This window comes from Nematostella vectensis, chromosome 2 (assembly GCF_932526225.1).
Source record: "Nematostella vectensis chromosome 2, jaNemVect1.1, whole genome shotgun sequence".
NCBI lineage: Eukaryota > Metazoa > Cnidaria > Anthozoa > Actiniaria > Edwardsiidae > Nematostella > Nematostella vectensis.
Window position 1 is genome coordinate 13,535,026 of NC_064035.1, and position 13,009 is coordinate 13,548,034.

The 13,009-nt window shown below is 44.1% G+C and overlaps 1 protein-coding gene across 1 annotated transcript in view; it reads right to left on the reverse strand.

The window, feature by feature from the left end:
• The window catches only part of LOC5521778 (low-density lipoprotein receptor-related protein 1), a 74,852-nt gene that overhangs the window by 2,028 nt on the left and 59,815 nt on the right, over nt 1–13,009 (reverse strand). Inside the window, exons 49-66 of the mRNA XM_048724349.1 lie at nt 12,374–12,741; nt 11,809–12,094; nt 11,020–11,487; nt 10,304–10,451; nt 9,260–9,462; nt 8,885–9,028; nt 7,634–7,879; nt 7,141–7,389; nt 6,485–6,679; nt 5,533–5,782; nt 4,275–4,672; nt 3,122–3,244; nt 2,963–3,053; nt 2,552–2,713; nt 2,099–2,206; nt 1,544–1,740; nt 1,356–1,446; nt 630–759 (exon numbers count right to left, since the gene is read on the reverse strand). Coding sequence (XP_048580306.1) covers nt 630–759; nt 1,356–1,446; nt 1,544–1,740; nt 2,099–2,206; nt 2,552–2,713; nt 2,963–3,053; nt 3,122–3,244; nt 4,275–4,672; nt 5,533–5,782; nt 6,485–6,679; nt 7,141–7,389; nt 7,634–7,879; nt 8,885–9,028; nt 9,260–9,462; nt 10,304–10,451; nt 11,020–11,487; nt 11,809–12,094; nt 12,374–12,741 — 3,857 coding nt within the window. The remainder of the gene's footprint in view (nt 1–629; nt 760–1,355; nt 1,447–1,543; nt 1,741–2,098; nt 2,207–2,551; nt 2,714–2,962; nt 3,054–3,121; nt 3,245–4,274; nt 4,673–5,532; nt 5,783–6,484; nt 6,680–7,140; nt 7,390–7,633; nt 7,880–8,884; nt 9,029–9,259; nt 9,463–10,303; nt 10,452–11,019; nt 11,488–11,808; nt 12,095–12,373; nt 12,742–13,009) is intronic.

Genomic DNA, 13,009 nt, shown 5'->3' on the forward strand with positions numbered 1-13,009 from the left:
ATACTTGTTAATAACTAAATTGGCCATATTAGCATTCGATCGACATAATCAAGATGTGGTCCAGTACATCACATACCTAAAAAAAAAGTAATTTGTCATTGGGTCACTAATAGAAGGAGTTTTGTTTACGGGAGTCATCGTCGAACCATCATTTTTAAGAGCGGTACGCAAATACAAGCACAAACGAAAGAGCAACGCAAGCAGGCATGTGTCAAACAAAAGCGCAAGACACCAAGCAGATACTTTACGCTTGCGGTAAATTCCCAAGGAAGCTTTCTTGCGCTTGCGCACCAGAGAGATACTTGCGCTGCGCTGATAACCTTTATTGACAACAGTTTTCTAACAGCCCTAGATTCCATCCCAATAACAACCACCTTTCATATCTTCCTCACCCACCATTCCAGAGCCTAACTTCCCACATTCTCATGTGATGACCTCTCAAGATCAAAATCCCTTCCGAATCCTGGTCCTCTCACCTCGATCCCGATCATAACCTGGCCCTATCCTAATTCCCTCTCGATCCCTTCAAGATCCATTCTCGATCTAATCCCGATCCCATCTCGATCTATTCCCAATCCAATCTCGATCCCTTCCCGATTCTCTTCGATCCTTGCCCCAGGTCAAAGTACCTTATCAGAGTCGTTCCAGGAGGTCACGTGTGCGTTGAAGACGGATTCGTTATCCTCGTGCATTTCCTCGTACATAAAGGACGGGTTGCCCACTTGGACGCTCATGCCGCAGTAATGCTTTGGCTGCATGCTACAAGTCAACACAAGTATCATAGAAGCTTATTCCTTCACTAAATCACTGATGCCACAAGCCAACATAAGTATTTTGCTCAGATTTATGGCTATTTTTAGTAGTGCTTCGTTTGAACGCTGTTTCTTACTTCAACGGTAATGCCTGGTGAACACTAGTGATACCACACTAGTGACAACGACATGACATAGGCACGTGCACTGTTATGTTCATATGTTCAAGTGTGAATGGTTCGATATAAAGACATAAGCCCGACATAACGACATGGTCATTATGTCAAAGAGTGCGCACGCCTATGTGGTTATGTCACTAGTTTGCACCAGGCAAACTCAAAACATTTTTACCACTGTAAAATTATCGTTATGCCTAAACTAATGCTTGATATTGAACTATGTAAAGTTCATTAACAAAAAAACTATGTTGGACAGGCTTGTGGACAGTACACTATTTGTTGAGCTTAATCTTTCACTTCGGTACTACATTTTTATATCAAGCAAATTCCGATATAATAGAAAGTTAAACGTAATAATGGATGCTTTGTGTTGTTTATGTGTACCACTTCATCGCGTCTGTTAATAATTTAACTAAAAACGTACGGGCCTCGCCGCCTGCAGTACAATAATATGGCACACGAGAGAAGCACAAGTCCCGCCATCACCACTGGAACGGCAATCTCGGCTACGGCTCCTAAAGGACCAACACATCGTTAAACACATAGAACACCAGAAATAAACTGTATTCGCTAAAACCTGTTAAAATCCTAATCACGTGTGAAAGGTCTTACCATCAGAGCCTGTGTGGCCGAGGACGTCAGGTTGACCCGAGCAGACGTCTGCGATTCGGTTATCGCTACAAAGGCAGTACGGGCGGTTAGTGGTGCTGTTCACCAAGCATCTGCCGTCCGGCGAACACCCAGAATATTTCAAGCAAGGGTCACGTGAGCATCCGGGGCCTGACGTGTATGTGTAACCTGACGGACACCTGTAATCAAGCATAAGGGATTTTAATGACAGGCTACCGAATTAAAAAGGATAGCAGTGTATTATTCCGTCCACATATTCATCCATTGTTATGAGATAAGGAAGCACAACTTCGACCGGAATATCTCCGGCACGAAGTAGGAGAAGAGCAAGAGCAAAAGAAATAAAGGGAAGCAATGGATGAGATCAACTCGGCTGAACTGGGCGGTGGGAGGGTACGACGAAAGGTCCGAAGCTCCTTTCTTGCTAAAAACGAAGTGCTCGAAGCGTGCTTTAGTTAAATATAAACCCATAGCCAATAAGGAGCCTTGCTTTTTGTTTTATATGCGTCAAGTTCCATTTCCGTGAAATGCACTTACACACAAGTGATGTCGCTGTCTCTTATTAAACATTCGCCACCATAGTAGCTGCAATGTAGAGTGGAACATGTGATCTCACAGCTGACGCCAGACGTACCCTGTACGCATCTAAAGGGACGAACAACATGACATACTAGCCTTACACAAGAGCCAACAAAACTACCAACAGTTGCTCGTAATACTGCACTAATTGAAGCTTGAGTTTCACAGACTTAAGCGTTCTTTGGGTACCGAAACTCGGGCTTCGAGGACCCTGTGACATACTCAGTTTGTGAGAGTCCACGTTGAGACATGAGGCATAGTGATATATTGACATAACAACATAACGTAAGAGACGTAAAGATATAACAAAAGCCATAGTTATTAATAAGTGCATCTTAATAAGCGTTCGGTCACCGCCTATTTTGATAAAATTATCTGACTGAATTGACATCTTCATCAAAATGGCATTACCTGCACCGCGGTTTCCCATTTCTGAGCTCGCACACGCCGTCGTTAACACATGAGATGGTTTCACATGGATTTACAGGAGTGATGGGAGGCGTACCGGAGGGAAAAGGCGTGGAGGGTATGACCCGAGACTCACACGTGGCCCCGGTAAACCCTTCTGGACACCTAAACCGCAGGGAGCAAAGTAAGAAAGGCATGTGTTTCAGTTAAGCCAATATCAATAACAAGAAAAGATTGAAAACGAAGCGTCACACTCGCACGCTTTCCCTGTTGATCCTTGATGGCAACAGCACACACATTTCAAACCAAAATGTAAATGTTAATCGGGATTAAAACTTTGCCTTTCTACTGCGCTCCTCTTTTGACATATGCTATGGCGCAACGCAAACAATGCTAAACTGAAACGAAACTTACTCGCACTTAGCCGTGCCCGCGATCATCAAGCAAGTCCCAGGCCCGCATGCATGCAGGCTACACGCGGGAGGAGGTCTGGGGAAGGTGGTCGCTGAAATTTCAATTATCAGATTTTAGCATCATCTCAAGATAAGGGGATTTGTAATTGGCAGACATTACCTGATGTGCAGGGTTGGACGGAATTGTCGTCACCATCTGGGCATGCGCATATCGCACGTCCGCCAACAGAAAGGCACAGATGCGAGCACTTGCCATTTGCAATAGTGCAAGGATTGATGTCACCTGAAGAAAAATGTAGAAATTAATAGGAAGCCTTGCCGTACAAACGATCATGTTATGACGCGACAACAATTAATTTGCCTTATTGTAGACACCTTTTTCAAATAAGGTTGCACTAGGATAATTTGTGTATCGTAACCCGCAGTGCTTCATGGATATCAAGTAAATAAGCAAATAAAATACAAATCCAGGTTTCAAAAGCCGTAGAATTTTTGTTTATGTTCTTATGATTATTCACATGACTTTCAGATACAAGATTCAGCCGTTTATAAGCTACCAATGAACCACCGCGGGTTCTCGGGTGCAATTTTTTTTTAAAAGTTGTATATTACGGTCGGAAACTACATAGGAAGCCTTGTACTACAAACGATCTATCATGTCAGGCCGCGAAAATGATTAGTTTCGGCTTGGCTTATCAAAATAATCTATTATGCTAGGAATACTCCTGAAAAAATCCGGTCCTTGTCTAAACAAAAATACATATCAACGGTGGCTTCTAGTAACCCTTGTTTTTGCAAGTGTTATCTGATTTAAAAGTTAAACAAATCCTCTACATTTCTCGACACCTTAACCGTATAGACATGACGTAAAAACATGACGTGACGCTTCAAATAAGCCCATTTCACATCGAATAAGGCGGAGGATTTCTCTGAGTAATTAGTAATTTATAGCAAACAAAATATCAAGTGCGACTTTTTTTAAATTGATGCGACTTTTTGTAAAGTGTCATTGAAATTTGAGCTTTTCGTCCCTGAGAAAACAGGGCAATGATGATCAAGGAAAAAAATATTTGAAAAGCCAAAATCTGGTTATGTGCACTTCGGCCTCACGTTATTTTTGTTTTAAAAATCAGTCCGTAATACAAGGAACCTATAGCCACTGAAGAAATTGTGTCTTCTTTCTCTATCTGAAACCGTCAACCGTATATCGTATGAAAGCGATGATAAAAGGTACGTGAAAGGGAAAGATACATTAATCATGCACAAATTCAAGCTCATCAGCAGGGCAGATATCGTTAACAAGCGCAACTCACGTTTTGGAAGTCTTTGCAGTTGAGATTGTACAATAGCCAGGGGCATCGCACGGCCAACACCCTGAAGCAGAACATGAGGAGAGCCACGCCCAAGTTTATCCATCCTATAGACAGTCCCATTACGCAATCCGCTGACGTACAACCAGTCTCCCTGTACTGCCAAGGAGTACGGCTGCATGAGGCCGCTCCATACAGTCCGCCGTCCATTCCCGTCAAGTCCGATAGCGTCTATCCGTCCGGTGCGTGTGTCCGCCCAGTACAATACATCCGAGGTGTGGTCAATGGCCAGGCCAGCTGGAGATATCAGCTCAGAGGTGACAAGGGAGCGGGGGTCAGCGCCATCAAGGGCACTACTCATGACCTTTGGGCTGTAGCCTCCATCAGTCCAGAAAATACGTCTTGGAAGGAGTAGGAAAAAAAAGATAACGATTAATAGGATCACAAGTAGGAGTAGGAGAGGGATAACGATCAATACGTCTTAGAAGGGGTAGGAAAAAAAAAAGATAACGATTAATAGGATCACAAGTAGGAGTAGGAGAGGGATAACGATCAATACGTCTTAGAAGGGGTAGGAAAAAAAAAGATAACGATTAATAGGATCACAAGTAGGAGTAGGAGAGGGATAACGATCAATACGTCTTAGAAGGGGTAGGTAAATAAAAAGATAACGATTAATAGGATCACAAGTAGGAGTAGGAGAGGGATAACGATCAATACGTCTTAGAAGGGGTAGGAAAAAAAAAGATAACGCTTAATAGGATCACAAGTAGGAGTAGGAGAGGGATAACGATCAATACGTCTTAGAAGGGGTAGGAAAAAAAAGATAACGATTAATAGGATCACAAGTAGGAGTAGGAGAGGGATAACGATCAATACGTCTTAGAAGGGGTAGGAAAAGGATAACGATTAATACGTTTTAGAAGGAGAAGAAAAAAGATAACTATTAAATCGTCTTAGAAGAAGTAGGAAAAGGTTATAAATAGGAGGGCAAAATACGTCTTAGAAGAAGTAGGATTTTTTTTCGATAAATAGGAGGGAAAATAATATAAATACGTTTTAGGAAAAGTGGGTAAATAGTTAAAGATTAATATGTCTTGGAAGAAGTAGGGAAAGGTTAATCATAAATAGGAGGGTAGCCATGGTTTTCGAAACAGCTTAGGCTAAAATGCATCATTCGTAGCACAATTTGATAATAATAAGAACAATTCTAGTAAAAAGATAATTCAATGAATTGTGGAATGCACATGGGTCGACTCACCCCGAGATCGGGTCCACAGCAATACCGGCAGGTTGATCAAGCCCACTTGAGACCACAGTACGGCGATAACGGCCATCAGCGGTGGCCACCATGATAGCGTGCGCGGTACTGTCAATAAAGTAGATATTCTTGGCGACCCAGTCTATGGCGATTGCGCGGACGCTGACGGCCGGGAAGTCGATGGTTTGAACTAGGGCTGGGCCTGGCGCGTCACGACGAGCTCGTTCTGACGAGGACGCAAGTAAAGTGCCTGGTGAGAAGTAAGAGACACATTCGTGAGAGATTCTATGACTAATGACGTGAGTAAAGTGCCTGGTGAGAAGTAAGAGACACATTCGTGAGAGATTCTATGACTAAGGACGTGAGTAAAGTGCCTGGTGAGAAGTAAGAGACACAGTCGTGAGAGATTCTTTGACTAAGGACGTGAGTAAAGTGCCTGGTGAGAAGTAAGAGACACATTCGTGAGAGATTCTATGACTAATGACGTGAGTAAAGTGCCTGGTGAGAAGTAAGAGACACATTCGTGAGAGATTCTATGACTAGAAAGACTACAAACAAGCTGTAGATTAACTTAGTGCTCTGCGTAGGCGATGAGGAATCGGGGAAATAAATAAACACAATAGGTATGTTGTACGTCTCTGTATAGACAGATAAGTTTTGATGACGTTTCGAGCATTAGCCCTTTGTCGAAGCAAAATAACCTTGTGAGAACCGTGGTGCTATTAGAGAAGACCACGTCAAAAGCTTAAACACATCTAATCACCCCTATTACCAGCTTATAAAATTCCAGTCCCTCTTCTCGTCGCTTCTAAACGCACATTTGACCAAAACATTGAATGAAAGTGGAGCAAGTTTCCATATTCGGTCATGGTCACAACAATGGCATTCTGTAGAACCTATTGCATGTTAGCCGTGTAATTTAGTATGACGATATTCATACTCGTCTACATACCAGGAAGTCTGGCTCGCTTGATGGTGCCATGACGAGAGTCAGTCCAGTAAACCAGCTCTTCGGCCAGTAGGTAAGCCAGCGAGCCCACGTTCACCTGGTCAAGAACAGCGGCCTCATAAGCACCAGCAGTGCTATTGGTCAGCTGGAGCTGCCGTATTTCTCCACCGATAGGAACAAGCAGGTCGGGCAGCGTGCCTGGAACCGAGAGCAACACATAAGTTTGTATTTAGGAATTACTGTATTAGGGCCGATCCATATGTTTCACTTCTGCCGTGTCGAACCTAATTGTTTGGATAAGGCACACGAAGAGTTAGAGGTCTGAACCAATAAGTTCGGCACGATATGAATTGGGCCTTTTACTTGTCACGGTAGGAGAGCGACGAATGAATCATTGCACGGCAGGAGCGCGATGTATGGATTAGGAACCTTTATTCTAATTCAATACTTCGGTGAGAATTGCACCTTACTGACACGACTCACGGATAATTACGGACTTTCATAACCTTTCGGATATTAACGGCACGGTACGTTTTCATAACCACCGGCAAGAAACAAGACGTTACTAAGACACGTAACCTTTCAAATACCGGAACAAAAACCTTAATTTAAACAAAAAGTTACACATACATGGTACCTTGCAAAACACGTGACCTTACCGGCAGCCTTGCAGGAACCGGATGTTAACACATAGCCCTCATGGCAGACGCACTTGAAACTCCCGCGAGTGTTAATACACCGCTGACTGCAAACGCCAAAGTGCAAGCACTCGTTGACGTCTTCGCACTTGTTGGTGAAAGGTTTAAGCTCGAACCCAGGCCAGCAGGAGCAAATCACGTGACTATCGCGTTCCGTGCAGTTCTGAGAACACCCGCCATTGTTTACAGCGCATGTGCGGTTAGTAGATGCTAAAAGGGACAAGTGAGATAATCCAAAACAATGGTGTGAAATGTCGTAGACATTCAACACTTTGAATGCAGCGTGTAAATGCAATCTCTTACATGATCAAACAGCGGCATTTTATCCTTGTATAGAACTTTAGATGATTAATAAAATAGTATATACAATGCTTTCATAGCGCTTATACCTCAATCATTCCCCTATATCTCAAGTCGCTTGCTAGCTCCCTGTTTATATTTTTCAATTACTCACGGCATTGCAGTTCGTCTGAAATGTCGCCACAGTCGTCGTTTGAGTCACAGACAGCTCTCACAGGCACGCAACGCCTGTTGAGGCACTTGAACTGATCCTTGCGGCACGCTACACGTGCTGGACACGACCTGTACGGGGCCTCGTCTGATTTGTCAGTGCAATGGTATACACCATCACACACATTCCACTTTGGGATGCACTTGTTGTTATCACAGCGAAAGTGACTATTACGGCATATACTGTACCCTGTGGACATATAGTGTCAGTCTATCACAGTAGAACTGACAATTTCGACACACACTGTACCCCAAAGAAACTTATTCTGATGTTGAATATCACAGAACTGGGGCCAGTTTCTGAAAAGCTGATTAGCGCTAACCCAGGGTTGAATTTGCCCTAACACCACGTTTAAATTTTTACCCGCGGATTAGTTCCGTTCCCGAAACGCTGGTTAGCGCTTTCTCTGGGTTAGTTTGGAGGTAAAATCTAACCCTTCTCGCGAGGTGGGCTAACTCGCTAACCTACGGTTTAGTTGGCGTAACACAGGCCTGCCAAACTTTGTAGTAGAACTAAAGTTTCATGCCGACAAAAATGACGTTACACAAAAACATGTCCCTACAATGTCCTAACATTTCTCTTTGTTATGCGGCCTTCGTTGCGATGCTGACTCGAAAATGGTGCTGGGACAGACAGAAAGTTACATGAAATTTATACTTGAAATGAATCTAGTGTCACGCACCAGCTCCAATCCTGCAAAGGACATTTTTTGGCAATGAAATGGAGGTAATTACAATAAACCACCAAAGGTAAATTTGAGTTGCTCTCTATTGATCTACTGGGTATCCCGAATATTTTTCGTAAAACCAGTTTTTCACTCGCTTAATCCAGGGTCAGTAAATCGGGGAATTACTTGGCTTTCGGGAACGGTGAGTTATCCGTAGGTTAGCTAACCTACAATTAGCGAATCTTAACCCGGGATTAGGCACTGATCTAGGGTTAAGTTAATCGGCCTTTCAGGAACCAGCCGCTGACTATTACAGCATATACAGTAATATACAGTAACACGCTTAATTAAAATTATTTTAAATAGTACTCTCAAACCTGCTGTGCATAGTAGCCGATATAACTTACCGCAGAGTAACCGATATAACTTACTGCAGAGTAACCGATATAACTTACTGCAGAGTAACCGATATAACTTACTGCAGAGTAACCGATATAACTTACTGCAGAGTAACCGATATAACTTACTGCAGAGTAACCGGAGCTCGTCGCTGTAGTCGCCACAGTCATCCATGTCATCGCACAGCCAGCGGCGATCGACACACACGTGATTGATGCACTGATACAAGCGCTGCGGACACCACCGGTGGCCTGGGTAGAGTGGAGGGCATTCTGCAGAAAATGTACGTGAGGTACGCATTACTCGTTGCCTTCAGTCTGTGTGCTATATACTTCAATTTGCCTTTTATTTTTGGTTCGGCAATTTTGGGATTTTACACATCGTATTATGAGTCCATATATGCGTTCTACAGGTGAGACACTAAATCTCTAAAGCTGCAAAAAGATCCTAGACTCTCCTCCTTGCTCACTTAAAAGCGTGGTAAATTTCTCCCATTACACTACCTGAACCTTTCTCGTCCGATGCATCGGCACAGTCCATCATGCCGTCGCATTTCCACGCGCGTGCAATACAATGGCCATCGTCGCAGCGGAATTGACCATCTGCGCAAGTTCGGTTTATACACTGCTGTTCGTCGGAGCCATCTCCACAGTCGTTCACGTGATCACAGACCCAGCTGGCGCTGATGCATCGACCGGAATCGCATCTTAAACACAATACCAAAAGTAAAAAACGTATTTTTTTACTGTTTTCACTACCTTTATCAAGCAAGCAGAAAATCCGTTAATGGGATCGAGGCACCCTTTGGTAGCGGCTACACTAGTCACGGAAAGATGATGTTCAAAACAACAGAGCTTCAGTGCACGCCAATACCTTAACAATAACCGACACTGATGAGCTCGATAGATCATTTCATGAAATGAATTTGGATGGTCTGAATGTTCTGACACTTATTTGAACTCATACTGCTCTGGTTGGATTGTATTCTACTTTCAGAGCTATAATTCTAGCACAAATTGTCTTTATGTTCCCTAGAAGAAGCTCTATAGCAAGAAAGTCACTATTCGCACATAATCTTACGCCGAATCCCACACTCCAGGAAAGTATATAGTCTATTTCTGCAGTTAACATGTGCACATGGAATTTTACAAGCAAGAAATGCAGTATGGATAGGTCTTTCTTCGTCTGTGAAAATTTGTAACATTTGCTCGCCGATTTCGTCCGCCACCTTGGATCTGTATTCTGCAAGTCATTTTTTTCCCGTCTACGCTTCAGGATTCCTGTGGATGTCCCCGCAACAGCAAATACCGAATGAATAAATTGCTTTCATTTTGCCGCTAAAAGCCGGGACGCGCGTCTGCCACTCAAATTGTCACGTGATTTCTTAGTGCCATTCCTGCGAAGGTGCAATTCTCAACCTCCCTATCTTAATGTAGACCATAAAACTCTAAGTGGAAGCATAGTCTGTGTGAAGTACATCATAATTTTTGTGCCCTTTGCGTCACTATCACTTATATTACTTCTGCTTTCTGACGATATCCACTTACCTATACTGATGCTTGGCGCACTGCTTTGGCGGGCAGCCTTCTTCGTCGCTTCCATCGTTGCAGTCACTCTCACCATCACATTTCCATTGATTGGGGATACAACGCCTATCCGAGTAACACCGAAACGTCTCCGCGGAACACGTCATCGCTGTGGGAATAAAGTATTTGAGAGAGGTGTAAAGTCACACGATACATTTCACTATTGCCCATCACCGAATGGTTACGACCAGACAAGACGTAAAAATCATTCAAAAGAGACGACAACAACCTATCAGCTTACAAGCAATTACAGGGTTGAAGGTGTCAGTTCACTTATGACTTACACTATTTAATAAATGCATATAACTCAATTTATGATATTATGTGTGTTATTTAATACATTTACCAAAAAATACCGCATTTGCTCCAATAGGTGCCTCCCCTAACAAGCGCCGCGCTTATGAGATAAAAACTAAATGAGTGCTGCGGCGGTTATTCGGGAAATTACGGTAACTAAGGCTTTTATGATATATTTTGCGTGATTTTCAATGAATATATGTTGTATAAATATTATAATTATGTATGTATGTTTTTAATACATGTATACAATCCAAAGAAGGATGAGAAATGATAAACTCTAGGTTTTTATTATTAATTGAATAAATTTAATAAAGGCTGTGAAATTATTACAGTAATGTACACCCTGTGTTTGGAACAAAAAATCACTTGATACTGACCAGTACACTGTGCAGAATTCTCATCAGATCCGTCCTCACAATCAGACTCGCCGTCACATCGCCACTCACTCGGAATGCATCGGCGTCCCGTCGCACAGCGAGCCTGTCCAGCGGGACACGTCACGTGACACTCGCCTGCCTTCTCATCGCTAGAGTCGCCGCAGTCGTTATCGCCGTCACACAACCAATCACGTGATATACAGCGGCCTGATGGGCACCTGAACTGGTCAGCGGTGCAAGTGGTCACGTGACAGTTACGCTCGTCTGAGCCATCACGACAGTCGTCGATGCCATCGCACACGCGGCTGCGGTACACGCAGCGGAAGTTATCGCAGCGGAAGTGGTAAGGCGCGCATTGGTTGACCGAGCCACAGTTAGATTCGTCATCTCCCGCCGGGCATGATGGGATACCGTCGCATACCTCAAGGACAGATATGCACTTGCGGTTATCAGCACACTGGTAGGTCCCTGTGAATAAAAGTTAACATAAGTCCTAAGGGGTCCAGGGTAACAGGTACCGTGAGTCCTAAGGAAGTTTCAAACTTACACTTTTGCAGGCTTGAATATATTCTTTCAACGGTAACGATAAACCAAGGCAATAAAGTCCAAGGTACATAAGGTTAATAAAGGCTAATATTTTTTTTGTTTTAAATAGCAAACGAATGGACTTTGCAGCGTTTAACAGTCCAGCATAATGTCATTTCTATATATTTTCCAAAAGAATTATGGTAATGAAGGAATGAAGCAAGAACAAAAAAATTTAAATCCTCTTACGTTAACAAAACTTACCCGGCTTGCAGACGCGCACAGGACAAGAATCAGGTTCATCACTGCCGTCCCCACAGTCATCCTCGCCATCGCACCGCCACAGACGTGATATACACCGGTAGTTATCGCACATAAAGTCATTATTGGTGCAGTTCTCAAGGCATGTCTGCCTGTCGTTCGCAAGGTGCATGTTGTCTGCGCATGCGCAGCGATGGTTTCCCTGTGGTGTCAACAAGCAGAGTCCCGTACACACGTGCTTAAAGCATGGGTTTGACTGGGGTATAGGCTGTTGGCTCGGATGGACTACCTGTGGAATACGGCAGAATGCTTTGATGAGGCATTGTGGGACGTAGGGTCTGGCTCCTAGCGAGGTCATCACATCAGGTCTAATCTATGACAGTCACAGTTGCGCAACTCTATGCCATGCAACTCAAGAGACGGGGACACTTTTGTGTACCTGTATGTGAGGCAACTCGAGAAATGGTTGCGCCGTTGCCTACCTATATGCCAAACAACTCGAGAGATGGTCGCACCGTTGCCTACCTATATGCCAAACAACTCGAGAGATGGTCGCACAGTTGTGTACCTGTATGCCGTGTAACTTGTAGTACGCGTTTAGTAGCTGCACCCTGTTCTGTCCGGTCCACTTGTTTGCACGTGATATGCTGTGCTGACGCCAGTCGGTCCAGTATACCTCATCCTCGTACACCGTAACACCAAATGGGTGTGGCGCGTGGAGCAGGGCCAGCTGTTGGCGTCCGGTCCCGTCCGGGTTCGCGAACTCGACCACATCCCGCTTAGCATCCACCCAGAAGAGCTTGCGTGTGATTCGACACATAGTAAGTCCGTTAGGCCAAGCTAATTTTGACTCAACAATGCGCTGTGGCGAGGACCCGTCCAGGCCCACCCGACCGATGTGTGGCTGACGACCCCAGTCTGTGTAGTAAAGGAACCCTGTGGGGGTACAATTGAATTGGAGGTAAGTGGACGGCTGGCAGCCTAAGGGGTACAATTCAACTGGAGGTTAGTGGAAGGCTGGTACCCTATGGGGTACCATTGAATTGGAGGTTAGTGGACGGCTAGCACCCTATGGGGTACCATTGAATTGGAGGTAAGTGGACGGCTAGCACCCTATGGGGTACCATTGAATTGGAGGTTAGTGGATGGCTAGCACCCTATGGGGTACCATTGAATTGGAGGTTAGTGGACGGCTGGCATAAGG